Source organism: Syngnathus scovelli, chromosome 1 (genome assembly GCF_024217435.2).
Source record: "Syngnathus scovelli strain Florida chromosome 1, RoL_Ssco_1.2, whole genome shotgun sequence".
In the NCBI taxonomy this organism is placed as follows: domain Eukaryota; kingdom Metazoa; phylum Chordata; class Actinopteri; order Syngnathiformes; family Syngnathidae; genus Syngnathus; species Syngnathus scovelli.
The window spans coordinates 10,039,348-10,055,037 of NC_090847.1; the positions used below are offsets into that span (position 1 = coordinate 10,039,348).

Consider the following 15,690-nt stretch of genomic DNA (forward strand, 5'->3'; position numbering starts at 1 on the left):
CCTAAAATTGACACTCATGAAATTGTCTGAATACCTGACTCTGCCTCAATGACTACATTTACATGCAGTCAATAACCCTTTAGAACCCTGAATATTGACAGTACAGTCTTTTGATTTTTAAAGCTCAGGTAAAGGCTCCGTCGGGCATCCGACTGTAAAAACCTTGGCTCCAAAAATATTCTCAGTATGGCATTTCACCCACTGGCCATGGACCACCCTCCAGTGGAAGAAAGCCATATTGAGAATCCAGTCCTACCCAGCGGAGTCTGGAAAGTGGACTTTAAAAAGAAGAAAAAAAAAAGGCCTACAAAAAAACACAATTTGCCCATGTTTAGGTTTTTAAAAACTTGGATAAGACCCCTTGGTTACACCTTTTTCAACCCAAATATTGGGTTATGTAAACTTCCATCGGATTCCCTCCTTTGAAAGTGGATATTGATTTGTGTTCTGCTCATGCTCTTGGTCTATCCACAAGGACTCTTGGCCTTTGTAGTACAGGGAATACTTGAATGCCTGGACTCCTCACCGTAGTGAGGCTAACTTCAATAAAATAGTTTCTTTGTGGTTTTTGTCTCTACAGCAAAAAACGACACAGTGTGTATATTGACACACATATGTGTGCGTGTAAGTCAGTTCGTCTGACGAGCAACTTGCTGGAAATAAAAAAAAGCAAAGGTAAACAATCATGGCAGAGATAACTGACATGGCATAAAAGCTACTTTTTAGAGCAAAGACAAAACCGTGGCTGCTTTATTGCTGTGGTGAGTGACATGAACATAATGTGTTTTAGTGAAGAAGAACTAAGCGGAAATTATTTCTATTTGTGTCACAACGTCCATACATTGTCGTTTGAATTGAGTTCTTATGATGTGGGTGTAACTCTGTCATCTAAATGTTTCTGAAGTCGAATTTCTGACCTTAACTCCACTTTAGAACATAGAGGCACTCACAGGTCGGTTTGCTCCACATGTTTACGGTGTTTCATTTAGCAAACATTTATCAGATAGGCCACGTGACCCACATGTTTGTTCAATTCGACAGTCCAACCCACAACAAACACTCATCCCGACAGCCCAGCACTACATAGTATTTTTTCGCAGAGACATGTTATCAGAGTCCTGTTGACAATCTAAATCACTGGTTAATGTCTTGTGGCCATAACCATTTTTGTCTGCACGCCAAAAATTCAGATTTATGTAATCTTGGTAATTTTAATACAAGCAATGTTAATAAAGTGAAAAAAAAATCATTGTCTTGCAAATTTTACGGTTTCTCCCTTCACCCGTTCGGCATGTTGCTTTCCATGTATCCTCTCCTGATAAGTACTGGTAGCTTTAAAATCTCAAGGTCGCTTTTCGGGAGTCCGGGAGGGGGTCACATCAAGAACCTTTAATACAAGTACAATAATGTCTGAACTATAAACTACACCTGAATATAAGCCACACCAGCTAAAATTAGGAGGAAATCCTATTTTGTTCATACATAAGCCGCACCGGACTGTAAGCCGCAGGTGTTTTAAAATAAATGTCGTAATTTCTATTACCTTTATTACAAAAACAAATACATTTACAATATCATAGAAATAATGAAAAATCCATAGTTAAGCCACACTGAACTATAAACCGCATGAGCCAAAGTTTGTGTAAAAAGTAGCGGCTTATAGTACGAAAAAATGCGGTACATACAGTATATTCCATGGCAACTATAGATAATAAAAAGAAGAAACTAGTTCCAAACAGTAGTTGATAAATAGACTATTAACAGTAGTGCAATCCTGTAGCGACAGTGTAATGAGAACACAACAGCTAAAGTACACCGTACTCTTTTCTACCAGCAAATATCGCCTCAGGTAATATGACAACATTCTGTAACTTCTATGTCACTGTATACTTGCAACTAGCAGCCAGCCGCCTTGTCTAGTAACGCAGGCAACCTCATCCTTTTTCTTCATTAAATTGCTACCGTGCCACTCAACCCATCACAGTGTTGCCATTACCATGTACTGTACATTACCACATGCCTGTGTGTTAAATGTATGTTCAAAAGAGCGTCCACTCGAGATACGGCCCGCGTTTGTGCTGAAAGCTGGGCTACTGGTGTGCATGTGAGCCACAATGCTCTCATTCAATTTTATTGTGGGAAGATGAGAACAAGACTGCATCCAAGCTGCGGAATTGATGTACAGCAGAACAAGGTTGACCCTTGTGTGACTGAGGCCATCGTGCTTGTCAGCCTGTCTTATTTCTCCTCTCCCACTTCAATTACAGTGGAGTGGGTGGGATAACCTTGCAGATGCACAGGGTTTGGCGAGGTTAAGTAACATAACTTATTGAGGAAGCCAGTATAACGCCGCTCAGTTATGCTGGTAGGTTCCATCGTACAGAAAACAACCGTATTGTCATTGCAAAACACAAAGATTAGGTTGAAATAAAACATTTTATGGTATGGAAGTTATTAGAGATACAGTTGTGTGATTAGATAATGTATCTTCTTTATAACACAGTACAGATGGAAACATATACAAACAAATACACCTCTGCATTTGCTGAAATTGTGGCATTTATTGAAAGTAACTGATTCATTAGAGAGGTTGCCTGTAAAAAAACAAAATCACATGGATTTTCATTTTTCACAAATACATAATATACAGTATGTATACTTAGTTATATTGATGTTAGAAGTTTTTGCCATCATTTAAATGTATAATAACATAATATTTTTCCTCCTCTGTATGTTGTGGTATTTACCAGAGCATAACATTTATCGTGACTGTATAAGGAGAGATGATTGTGGCTGCATTGTTGTATGTTTTGTTTGGGGGTTTTCTTGTGTTTTTCATAAGGGGTGTTACGATCTTAGGCATTCATTTTTTTCATTTGGGTCACACATCACTACTGCATTAATGATGATGATTGTTAGTAGACTCAATTGCTATAATTATTAGTGTGTGCTTTACACCTACACCTGTAAGTAAAAAGCAATTGTCAAAAGCAATTATGATTATCAAAATACAAATTGATTATGCTTTCTGTCAAACACAGTGTTCCAACAATGTGGACTACAGCATCGATTTAGGTGTAACAAGGCATATGGAAATTATTTATAGCTCCAGCTCAATTTAATTTGATTTAGATTAAAGCAACAGTTTTAGTCTTTCTGTATGGCACCGTTTTCAAGTTACTAAATGTGGCTCCTTTTTCAACTCCTTCACGGAAGTGTGTGCCAGAGCGTGTGTGTGTGCGTGTGTCGATGAGCCTAAGCCCTTTAACATCAACCTAACCACAGCTGTGCATTCATGCTCGTGTCCTATCTGATCCCTTAAGACTCGCTGTTTGAAGTGTCTCCTTGAAAAGGCGAATCTGAATACTGTGAAATCCGCAGCAGCGGCAAACAGTGATTACAGACTGATTAATGAGCCACACCACACACAAACGTGCATACGCTAATACTGTACGTGGTGCTTATGCAGATCTTGGCCTGAAATGGATAACACAGGAGTCACAACATCATGTTTATTTCGACTTCTAGTACCGGAAACGTTAATTTATATATGATGTATTAATGTTTCTCTCCACAGTCTCTGCTGAAATCCTCAAAAGCAGTCTGGCCACCATGGAGCGTCACATCGTGAGGCTGGAGAATGACATTGAAAACTTTCCCAAAAGTGACGACACGCAAGATAAGTTTGTGGAAAAAATGTCCATATCCTTTTTTTCCGTTGCCTTTGGAGTTTGTGTACAACTACGGCATGTGGAATATGAGGTTACGCTATGCATTGGCACGGCGAAGGCATGCTGTGTTTGCGTCCTCGCCGGTAAGCACTTAAAGTCACTTGGTGTGATAGGTGGCACCCGGGGGACAGTAAGAGAATGAATGTGGCTGCCTTGCTGTGAGATGTTGATCGGATCGCCCTCCTCACTTGTTCCCTGGTTCCCTCGAGTGAAATCATGCCCGCGGCTATTTTTACTGCAGTCTGCCACGTCTGGCTGTCCCCCCGGGGACTCTTTAATGGTGGCTCCAGACCCTCACACAAACTTATCTATCGCCTCTCACTGATTTCATCTTCTGACCCGGCTGCGGCTGCATGGCTTCTCTCATGGTATTTGTCCTCTTTCAATATGTCCACCACAATAGAATTAGCCTTGGCTTCAATAAGCTGAAGTTTCTGTCTTTGGTCAGTGCTTCATTGGGCTGACATTCATGCAGTGAGCTTAGAATGTGTGAATTTGAGGTGCCTGTCTCCATGTTCTCTATGATTGACTAGTGACCAATCAAGGGTGTCAAGTGGGAAAAGATGTCAGCTCACTTTGGAAATAAGAGGGAGGGAATTGAAAAGTGGGTGATGAATGAATATATGGAGTGTATAGGGATCATCATATACTACATGTGTGTGTGTGCATGTGTGTGCGTGTGTGTGCGTGTGTGCGTGTGTGTGCGTGTGTGTGTGTGTGTGTGTGTGTGTGTGTGTGTGTGTGTGTGTGTGTGCGTGTGTGTGTGTGTGTGTGTGTGTGTGTGCGTGTAATTAAAAGCACTAAGAAAATGAGCGGCCTCCTCCCTGGTGGCGCTCTGGGAGGGGTGCGTCAGGCAGGAAGGAAAGCTTCCCTGCACCCTTGATGTTGGTATTGATTCTGTAGCTCTCCTTGGAGAACCGAAGGTTTGATTGAGAGGAACCCGAGAAGTGTAGATGTACTGCAGCTCGGCTGTCCCTCACTGTCTGGAGTTCCTCCCCGGAGAGTAATGGCGAGAGGTTGTCTGGTCGTGACCTAAAAGAGTCGATCCACTTCCCAACCTTCGGTGGCTGACTTTTTCTGTGATTGCCAGAAAGAAAAGACGTTTTCCTCTCATATGTTGGCCAAATTACAAATAGTTCGTCTTCAGAGGTATTTGATTATAATTTAATTTATTGTGACTTTTGATTACAATCCTGACAAATTGCCATGCAAGACAGGAGTCAACAGATGAAAGTGCATGCCTGTTCTCTCACACACCTCCCCGGAGTGCGCCATTTACATATTATCTATCACCTGTGTGTAATAACAACATAAAAGCATGCATACAATTATCACTTGTGCTGTAACTAATCTGCGTTTTCTTTTGGCTGAATGTTTGTTGCATTTTGCATTTCTTGCCGTGTCTTTTATGCTACTGGGGGAAAACAGGTTTATTCTCCCTTCTAATTAGTTGGTATGCTAGCATTTCTGTTGAAACTGTCACGTAAGACAATAACTTGCTTCAGTCTGTTGGGGAATGATGTGGCAGAGATTGTTTCCACTGATCTAACAAAGCAATCTTGTGAGGTTTTGTTAAGGTTAACGTGAAGACATTTGTGTTCACATAGAAGTACACATTCAAAGTCAAGGATTTTGTAATACTGAGGCATTGTGGGAAAGAAAATGGCACACGGTAATTCATTGTCATGTCTACCTACAATGTTACAGTCCAATTTCAAAAGATGTCATCCAATATACAATTGTTTGTGTCTGTTTGAAGTTAACTTTAACCTACCAAATAAGAACATAAGAGTTGTGTATGTATCCTGTTGCAATATAAAAAAGGGTAAAGAGTGGACAAAAATGGATCAAACTGAGATCAGTGGAAGCACTTCATTTGGCTTTAGTGATACATTTGTCTCTTTCCATTACTGTAATGTATGCAAATGACTGAATGGGCTGTTTATTCAGCAGTTTAGTGATCTCGATCAGCGAGAAAAAAAGGGAGCCCACAAAGGCTGTGGAGTTGAGGCACGAGTCCCTGGAGAGCCCTATTTCATCGGGGAGGCTGCAATGCCGAGGAGCAATGGCGGCTAAGAAGAGGACTCTCTAGACTAGAATATTGATGCTAGTTGTCGTGGCTCCATTGGCATGATGATGAGAGGGCCAACCGAGCCTTGATACATTCAAGGACATGTCTGATATGTCTTCAACGGCGAGACTGAATGCGCTCAATCGGCCTCCCACTATTCTGTTTAACATCTTATTTCCCTCAAGGACAGAGTAACAGCACACCATTCACACCAGTCACCACATATCGGGTGGCAAAGACCTGTCTTCAGGGGCCCGTTTTATGAATATTGAGTTATACTGGGTTCAGAAAAGGGACTCTGAACTATGGAACTAAACTGTTTATGGTAGCTATGCTTCATGTCATGGACACACACAGTGCACATTGAACTGGACATAAGAATTTGGAATTTACGAATGCCTCGGAACTTTAATATCTCTTCATGTCAGGATTCCCTGAATGAATTCTTTCCCCATTCAGCCTTATTTGCTCTTAGATGAAATAAGCATTAGGAAGAACACATTTCAATTAGAGTAACACTTTTATGACATGCGATACCCATTCATGTTGGTGTTGATATTTCATTTTCTGCTACACACTACAACTTGCATATTCAATTAGACAAACAAAGAACTAACTCAAAGGTTAAACCAATTTTCAGACTCGCATTTGAAGCAATATGGCTAAAGTGTCACCATTTTTATTAAAGGTAAGGTAGAATGTAAGCTTTTCTTGTAGAGCAAATGTTCTGCTTTGTGTCACAGTCACTATTCGCTTGTCTGCCGTGCAATCTACTCAGAGCCACAGAAGGATCACCGCACCCTCTGGCCACATGAGTGTATTCTGAGTTCACCAATGAGTGTCTTGTTAGGCTCTTGACATTGGGCCATATGTGACAGCTCCATTAGCCACTAATGGAAGCCTGACGATAAACCCCATAGCCTGTAGCACCCATGGGGTTGCGGGGAGTGTGGCGCTCAAGCTTAGTTAGTCCACAGGGGTTTGAGCCTGACGGTCACCCTTTGTTGGCAAGTCAACAACTGATCAAGCCTCCCTACGTTCTTTCAGTCCCGGGGGTTCTTTAGGGATCTGCATGCACCCCTGTAGGCCATTATGTGTCACCCTCTGTATTGTATGTGGTCAATACAAGGCATTAAGAAATAATGTTGTTGTTGTTTTCTGTACAGTGATGACACTTCCATTGTCGCATGCAATCTCCTCAATGATGATGGATCAGAAACTACAGAAAGTCGAAACAGTTCATCTTAAGATGCGCAGTGAACTGAAGTCTCTCAGTGTATTTTCTATGGACTTTTTCGGTTGGCCTCCAAATTCTACTACTTTTTTTGCTGGCTTTGATTTTGGATATCCCACTGCATAGTGTATTTTAATGGTAGAGTAAAGCAGATGACTGTAACGTTCATCACATAACCATAAATGAATCCACTCCTACACAGCTTGGTCTCTGCAGGCCAAGGCCTCTGATGATTATTTGTGCTCCAGTCGGAGACCAAGAGGACCTAGTGGCAGAAGAACCAATGTGCACCTCATTACTTCCCCAAAGGGCCTGGGCTTAGTGCGATGGTAATAGACAGAAGCCCAGCCACCCTCATTTGTCACAGGCTCCTGGGTTTGATGCAAAGCCCCCCTCGAGCACTTGTTGCTTAAGTCTAATCCTGCAGTCGACCAGGCGAGTCGCTCTGCTCAGTCGTCCCCACTCTCCATCGTCATGGCTCATGATTTTGCTCTCACTAGATGTTTAAATGAAATCCCTGACTTAGTTGAATGGCAGGCCCATTGTTGGCACATTATTCCCTCCGAAGGCAAGTGAGAGAAGAACGTGACTGGAGTTATTTGTCTAGTAAATACGAGCCATTGAGGATTTTGACAGTCTTGGGTGGTGCACCAGAATGGTTTAAAGAGTGAATGACACTCGCATGTAAGATGTATCTCAATAGCCATTCATATTGTTTCCAAAGATACTAGCACATGTGTTCAAATTCAGTTCTGTTTTGGTAGAAAAGTACCTTAAGAAGCAGAAAATGATTGCCCTCATTTAAGATAGAAAAGCACAATTGCTTCAGTGACACTAGGCCCTAAGGGAAACTAACAAAGCAGTAATTGTTTTCTAACGCTGGTCTTTTCATGAAGAAAATAGAGATATCAGAGGCAGTATTCAAATGGTTTATTTGAAGAGCCAGGATTGTTCTTCCCTAAATAAGACAAAGGGTGTTTGACCTTCAAATTTCAGGTCCAGGCCAAATAATGTAGAGTAACGTCAATTAAACCATTACAGGGCATTTAAGTGTTGTGCACGGACAATTTGAATTGCAGATAAAAGAAGGTTATCCAAAGATGGGATTCAAGCTATGGTCTCGGATTTTAGCATGTGCGTATGGAATGAACGGTGGTTGACTATAGTCTATTTTTTTTTGTGGCTCTAAATTTCCTTAACAGGTTCTCTCCATTGATTAGCCGCAGGGACGGCTGGGTCTCTGTAACTACGGTCCTCCCTTATCCACCCAGCTCTATCACGCCAATGATAAAACCATCTTATCGACTGCTTTTGCATGCTTGGAAGCAATTAAGCGCTTCATTATGCAGATTAAGTCTACTAATTGCCTCACGTTTGCTAATTGATTACAAGATACTGCTATAAGCACGACACATGAGTCGCCTTATTCGAAAGGAGCATCTTAAAGCGTGCCATTTATGAACAGATTAATGACAACAAATGACACAGTGAGCTGTTTCGCCAGCGAGTCACTTTGCACTCAACTTGGCAAATTTTCCAGTGCAAGATAGAAAAAATGGGGCGAGGTTGCTAATTAAAATGAATGTGTGGCAGTCCGAAAGACTAACAGTTACAAACAGCAATCAGATTGTAGTCAAGAGAGGAATCTCCATTAATTGGCAAAATGAAAATCATCAATCACCCATGGGGGGGTGCAGCACAGACTGTATCTTGTCAGACTCACTCAGTGTGGGGGCTGCAACATGATGTGCTTTTTCAATGTGAATCTCAATCACATTGGAAAAGAACATTTGTTTTCTTCTCTCTTTCCCTACACAACTTTGTTTTCCACCACATGAGCTTTCAGTTTGACAGTCTTTGGGTTTTTTTTCGGGGATATTTTTTCCCCTCATTGTCACTATTTTCAGACTAAGGATTGGTTGGCATTCTGTGCCAGTCAAGTCTAGGATGCAATTGTCAGAAATCATTGTTGAGTTTGAAGCCTTCCCAGGACATTGTGTGTTGACGACATGTGCCGAAAGGCTTGTTATTCCATAAGGCTGCTTTTCTTTCAAGCAAAAGCACTGGCACTGCACACCTTGTTGATGTTGTTGTATTAATAAACATGTCTCCCGTTGATTCAAATACTGACAGAGATCTTTGCAGTCTTAAGTGGGAGAATTTTGCTCTTTGTTCTGAAACAGTCAAATGACACAACGTATTGTAGAGCTTGTGATTTGAGTCAAACGTTGGGGTTCTCATAACATCTCAGTCTCTAAAGTTTACATCATCTAAACCAGTCATTGGTCACTGTAACAGGCTTGCAAACATGCTGTTTGTATTAAGATAGCAATTGTCCGGTTTCGGTTACTGTACTGTACTTTGATGTCATCATTGTATAACCTTGGGAAGTGCTGAATTCCAAGACCGGCCTTTTATCGGGACGGCTACTAGATTGATTTTTTTTTTTTTCTGTTGGCAATCATCCTCCAAATAAGTGTATGGATGTCTTTTGTTACTAGGAGAAATGATTTTTGTTTTGAAGGTAACATTGTTAATTACCTGAATGTTGTCAGTCGCTTAAATGTTGTACAGAGGCTGAGATCAACCAGAGTCAAATTCTCTATTTGGCATGCACAAACCTGGTCAATAAAGCTGATTCTGATGAGCTGAGCGACAGTATTTAGTGAAGAAGATTGACATCCACAGAGATAAAGAAAGTGGTTATTAGAATAATTTTCAAAGAATATTGTGAAACTGTGCTTTTTCGTGTTTACAATTTGAAAACCACAGCACACGAAATCCAGGTGGGTGGAGCTGACCTCATACAGTGGAAACACACACACTTATCTCTAAGCCATGTTCTTGTGGTGCAAAGAAGGTGATGTGCTAGACACATCTCTTACCTGAACCAACAGCCGACCTTGAATTGACTTTCTGTGATGAAGATTTATGCTTGATCCCTGAGCTTTTTGTCTTGATGCCTTGTAGAATTCCATCCCTGTCTAAGAACACTGTTTGAAAGTACAGAGACCATAGATCTCCTTCTCTGATGAACTCCTTTTCTTTTTACCACCCACAATTCTGGGCCATGACTTTCAAGGGCACCTGTGTTCTTGGTTAGAAGTCATACAAAAATATTGAGATGGATGGACGGAGAGATTTTTTTTTTTTTTTACCTCTTCCCTCTGAACACTAACAACCCCACCCATGTACTCGTACCATTCCACGGCACTCTTTGTAGTTGAGGTTTGAAATGTCCCAGTTTTCTGGAGGAGTCTATCAACATCCTTTTCAGTTTGTAGTCATTAAGACACATGATGTTGACAATAGGGAGAAGAAAAAAAAAAAAAAAAAACCTACACCAACGTAGCGGAGGTGTGCCTGGTGGGAAAATGGCTTCGTCATTGTGTTTAGGGTTATTTAGGAGACAGCATTGTACAAACGTGTATGCATCAAATGGCTGGCAGGCAGTCCATAACAAGGCATTTTTTCACAGAAGTGATTAAAATGATTGAGGACAGGGGTAAAGGCATTCATCTTTCAGCAAGGTGACGCGGGACATTCCGTATGGTGGACGTTTGTCGCCTCCGTACATGTAAGCGTCTGTGTGTGTGTATGTGTGTCAAATGTAGAACGTGAAGTGGTGAAAAAGGAATAGCACAGAGGCATGTAGCCACAGGGTCGCATGTGCTTTTTTCTAACTATCTAAACAGACAAGCGAATGTTTATTATCCACCCCATGTTTTCATTTGACTTTCAGGACAATTACCAACTCGTGTGTGATGTTTGTTTTGCTTATACTTATTTTATTTTTTTTCAACACCGTGCTTTGAGTGGATGTAGAGCTACGGGTGGGACAAACATTCCGTCACATTCTAACGATACACAAGTGTAAAACAATGGTATTGTGGCTATCCAAGCATGCACACAGACAATTTCAATTTTTTCATGTGATGTGAAGCACAGTCTTCTAAAGATTGAGGTAATGTCCACAAAGATGTTGCCTAATTTTAAAGTTGTGTTTTCCAATGCTTTTTTAGGTATTGTATTCTCACATAACTTTGATTTTTGGTCACAGAAGACTGACCATTGGGAAAGCTAGCCAGGTCCAATGCTTTCTCAAACTCCGTAAAGTGTAAAAAAGTTTTAAAAAAAAGAAGAAAAGAAAATAACCACGTTTTTCCTAATATGACACATGCAGGAAACTGTTATTGTGTGCAACAGTTTCCTGCCTTTATTGCTGCTGATTACTTTAATCATCCATTCTTTGTTCTGTATTGGTTGTCCTCATTAGCGTTGTGGTGGTAAGTGGTAAGATACAACACACAGCATAGTGACCGGAGGGTTAGCATGTCTCCCTCACAGTTCTAGGGTTCTGGGTTTTAATCTCATAAGTGTTGAGGTTTTATGTTCTCTTCATGTTTGTGTGCGTTATCTCCTCCCACATTCCAAAAACATGCATGCAAGATTCATTGAAGACTTGTCCAGGTGTAAATGTGAGCGTGACTGGTTGTCTATATGTACTCACCCATAACCCTACCTCTCGCCCAAAATCAGCTGGTATAGACTCTACATCTCGCATGACCCTATTGAGGACAATCACTATAGAAAATTGGTGGGTATTATTTCATACCTTAAAATTGTGATGTCAACGGCATTGGAATAGCTTAATTCAGTGGCCTTATTGGCAAAACATAACAACTCATAGACTTGAACTGGTTACCAGAGGCCAATTAGCATCGGTTGCCTTGTGAAAGTATCTATTTGAAGGGTGTAGCTTCATCCCCCCCCCCCCCCCCCCCATCATTCTCTCACCCGCCTTCCATCGGCTCGCCTTCCCATCAAGTGCTCTAATCTCCCGAATGCCATCCAGCCTCCCTGTTCATCCCCCTGCCTTCAGGATTGGTTTCACACAGTGATCCCCTCACTGACCAGACAGGCGACTGAACAATTAACCTCCAAGGCTGACCCGAAATATCTCAGACCTTCTCACTTGGCCGTTCTTATTGGTCTCTAATAGATTTCCAACAGGAGAAGAAAAAAAAGCAGATTGAATTTCACCTGGCCAGCCCTTAGGCTCTTTGCAGAAACACTGTTTGGCTTGTTGGTATTCTCCCCTCGCTAAAGAGCAATACAATTGTGACGGCTCTACAGGATGTAGAACGGGCTAGGCTGGTGAGTGCCAATGTGTTAATAATAGCAGTAGACACTGTGGCATTGGACCGATTGTTCTGCAGATTGCTTCTCCATCTCCATCCTGGTAAAACCTTCTACTTCATTTATGTTGCTAATAGAACAAAAGCACTCTGATGGAACCAATTTGACTTGAAACTGTATTCCTCGTTAGATTGATTAGTCCCTGTGGTATTTATTGTCACTTTAGCCTCCAATGCGGCATCTATCCAATTCTATCCATTCAAGCATTTTTCACTCACACCAATTCATTTATCAATGCCAGGATGCTTTTTGCTGCCTACATATTATGCTAATGTGTAGGAGTGTGCTTTGATTGTATTGATAGTTGAACACGTGCATATTGTAGCCACTAAGGTAATGAATGACTCAAAACTCACCCATTCCAACATATTCACTAATAGATCTCCGGGGAGGTATCATAATCCCTTAACAATATCTTCTTATCATATTACAAGTGAACTATGTGCAAAATAGGAGTTCACCATCCGCAAATGAATACTAAGCCTCATACTGAGCTTTAAGCTTATTAGGCTTCATGGCAAACACAATGGCTTCAAGTATTGTCTGCGATGCAAGGCTGATGAGGGCTGATCATGCGCTCTGATACTAGTTTGTTCCCAAACCCTGTGCAAAACAATGGATGATCTGCTTTTATTTTCCCCCAGGCACTAATTGCAATCACGGACAGGGATTATACACTGTGCCATGACGGTAAATACACGTTGTAATATTTTGCTTCAAGTGCTTTTTTCATCACAAGAGGGAGCTTGTCGGGGGCCAATTGAATGTCTGACGTCTTTTCTCGGCGTAGATACGAGATTAGTGGTAATGCTCATCATGTCCATGAAGGTGATACACTTTGCAAAAGATGAGCCGCCCTTATCTCTTTTGTATTGCTGGTCGTCCCTCACCCATCTATTACTGTGATTCCTTGTCGCTCTCTCATCTTGGCTGTCCAGGCGCTTATCTCCATCCTGTTCCCTCACAATGACGAAGGCCTAAAGACACTCGGTAACTTTTCCTCAGGATTCCAAAGGATGGCGATATTACGAGTGAGAAGATTAACACATGGTCCGTTGTTTTTGGATTAACAGCCCCTTTATTGTTTTATCATAACAAGTCCATCCATGAGCTAAAAAGACATGTATTGTTTTATATTCAATAGAGTGTGGTAGTGCATGCCAATTGAATAGACTATTGATTTTGGACAACACACAACTTAATGAGGTGGTGATATCTTACATTAAGGATCACATCAGTTCCTTTCAGGTGCTCTACCAAATTTGCAGACTTTAAACAACAACCCAGAGAGTTTTTTTTTAGGCTTTACAAACACGGATCAATGAGTTTGATCCATGTTTGCTTCACTCTGCTAATAATTATTGCACCATCACACTTCCAATAGATGTCTACATTTGTATTTTAATGGCCAATATAGTTCATTTTCCAGTTCAGTACCACCGTCCACTCGCAACCGCAAGGCTAACCTGTATGGATTTAAGTTACGAATAATAATGCGTATTCACCAATTGTCACCATTTTCATCTCCAAAGAGTGGCCCAGCTTATTTGGAGACGCCACTCAAGCAAGCTGCAATGTAATGCAGAGTAGAGAAACAAACTGCCAAATGCATAATTACATAGGTGGAGGAGGAACAAGTCATAGATCCTTGCACATTTATTGCTGTGACTAAGGTGAAATCAGTAGATGCATTTTAGCAAGAATGTTGCTTATTGGAAATTAGTAGACACGTTTTAGCTAGAATGTTGTTCACTGGTCAAGTCACACTGTTGAGATGGTGTTTTGCCATTTACACAAAGCCATTCAGACACTTTGGCATGACATACATACATCATCAACCCAACACACAAATAACAATGATTTTCCCAGAATGTCATGTTTCTGTCTGCAATTTTAAATAATATAGAATTGCTTAAACACACACACACGCACACTCACACCAACCTAACCCTAACCCTATACACACACTGACAGTACTGCTATCTCTTCTTCATGAGAGAAAACAGGGTGTGGTGGATAAGAGCCGTGGACATCTGGCATCTGGGGTTGCTCTAATTTACGGGTTTGTCTGTGGTTTCCCTTCTTGTGTGCAACAGGAAGGAGGCTGTAACAAGGTGCCGCTCCACAGGAGGGAGTTGTGTTTAGTGGTGGCATTGATTTTATAAAAGGTTGCTCAGTGGGTAGGCCAGGTAGGCCTGTCAGCCTTAGCTAGCGCTAAGTGAAGCTAAGAGCCTTGGTACTTTTCCAAGAATATTCTTTAGGTTTTGTGTTTTATTTTGTTGCGCTATGTATGGATTTGCATCAAGGCTTTTATGGGGGCATCAAATGACATTATTATTTGATTTAGTTTTGAGATGTTAGCACCACTTGACAGTAGCTTAAGCACCATGCAGAGATGAAAGCTAAGAAAAGGAAACAGTGGCACTGAAAGACAACTAGATTGACAGTTTTGCTTGCTTCTTTTGACAAATGGTTACAGTTATAACAAATGACGCATGCCACAACTGTGGAACAAAGGTCAATAATAGTAGGAGGAGTGAAGAAGCAATTGAAAGAGCGTCACTGAAACCCAACACGCACGGGAGTCAGCGATAGAGCACCGGCATTCCTGACAATTTAGCAAGACTTCATACAAACACTATAATAAACTCACCACCATTCACCCGTCTAAGACCTAAATTATAAATATGTGTGATCAATACTAACAGTAAGAGGAAGACACTGCTCAGAGCGATATACCTTTTGAGAATTGTAAAGGAGATGTGTTAGCGGTCGGTTAACACGAACAAATCCTAATCTTGTTTGTTAAAGTGTTGGAGTAAGCAAACTGACACATTTTCTTGCCGGAAGCTTTTTTTGTGTGCTGGCCGCAAGCCTCGTTTCACCTATTTGAGAATTTGGCAGACCACTCTGCACCAGGGTGGGTGTCCTGGTGTACTGAGGGTTGATATGTGCCTGGCTCGCTGCACCTGAGAATTTTGTGGCAGAAAGTAGACTAAACTAGACATGCTGAAGCCATGTCTAACTGTCGTTACAGGTCATGTAATACGATTTTGGTGAATTTGCTCGTTGCACATGCAGACAGATCCTCTGTGGACCTGTGTGGGGAATGTCGTAAAATTTCTCTTATGACCATAGGTTGGAATTGGTTGAAATATTATTAATACAATTATTTAATTATTTAATTCACCCTCCTAGCTGTGGCACAGCTATGTGAGAAATTGGTATGTCATAAACAGACATTTCCTTACAAACACTCTATGCCAGGGGTGGGCAAACGTTTTGACTGGCGGGCCGAATTTGGTTCTAAATTTTGATCGGGGGGCCGAACCAGGAGCAGATGGATGTAGTGTTTGTGTGACGCAATAGAAATGACATGTAAAGGTCATTGCATAAAAGGTGTTTGTGCTTTTAGTAGGTAGTAAAGCATGGATATTCAAAAAAAGCTTTTTGAA

The 15,690-nt window shown here is 41.2% G+C and overlaps 1 protein-coding gene across 6 annotated transcripts in view; it reads left to right on the forward strand.

The window, feature by feature from the left end:
* diaph2 (diaphanous-related formin 2) overlaps positions 1-15,690 on the forward strand; it is a 334,433-nt gene that overhangs the window by 219,442 nt on the left and 99,301 nt on the right. For all 6 annotated transcript variants that reach the window (XM_049746603.2, XM_049746754.2, XM_049746826.2 and 3 more), the window contains one exon: positions 3,578-3,701. In XM_049746603.2, coding sequence (XP_049602560.1) covers positions 3,578-3,701 — 124 coding nt within the window. The remainder of the gene's footprint in view (positions 1-3,577; positions 3,702-15,690) is intronic.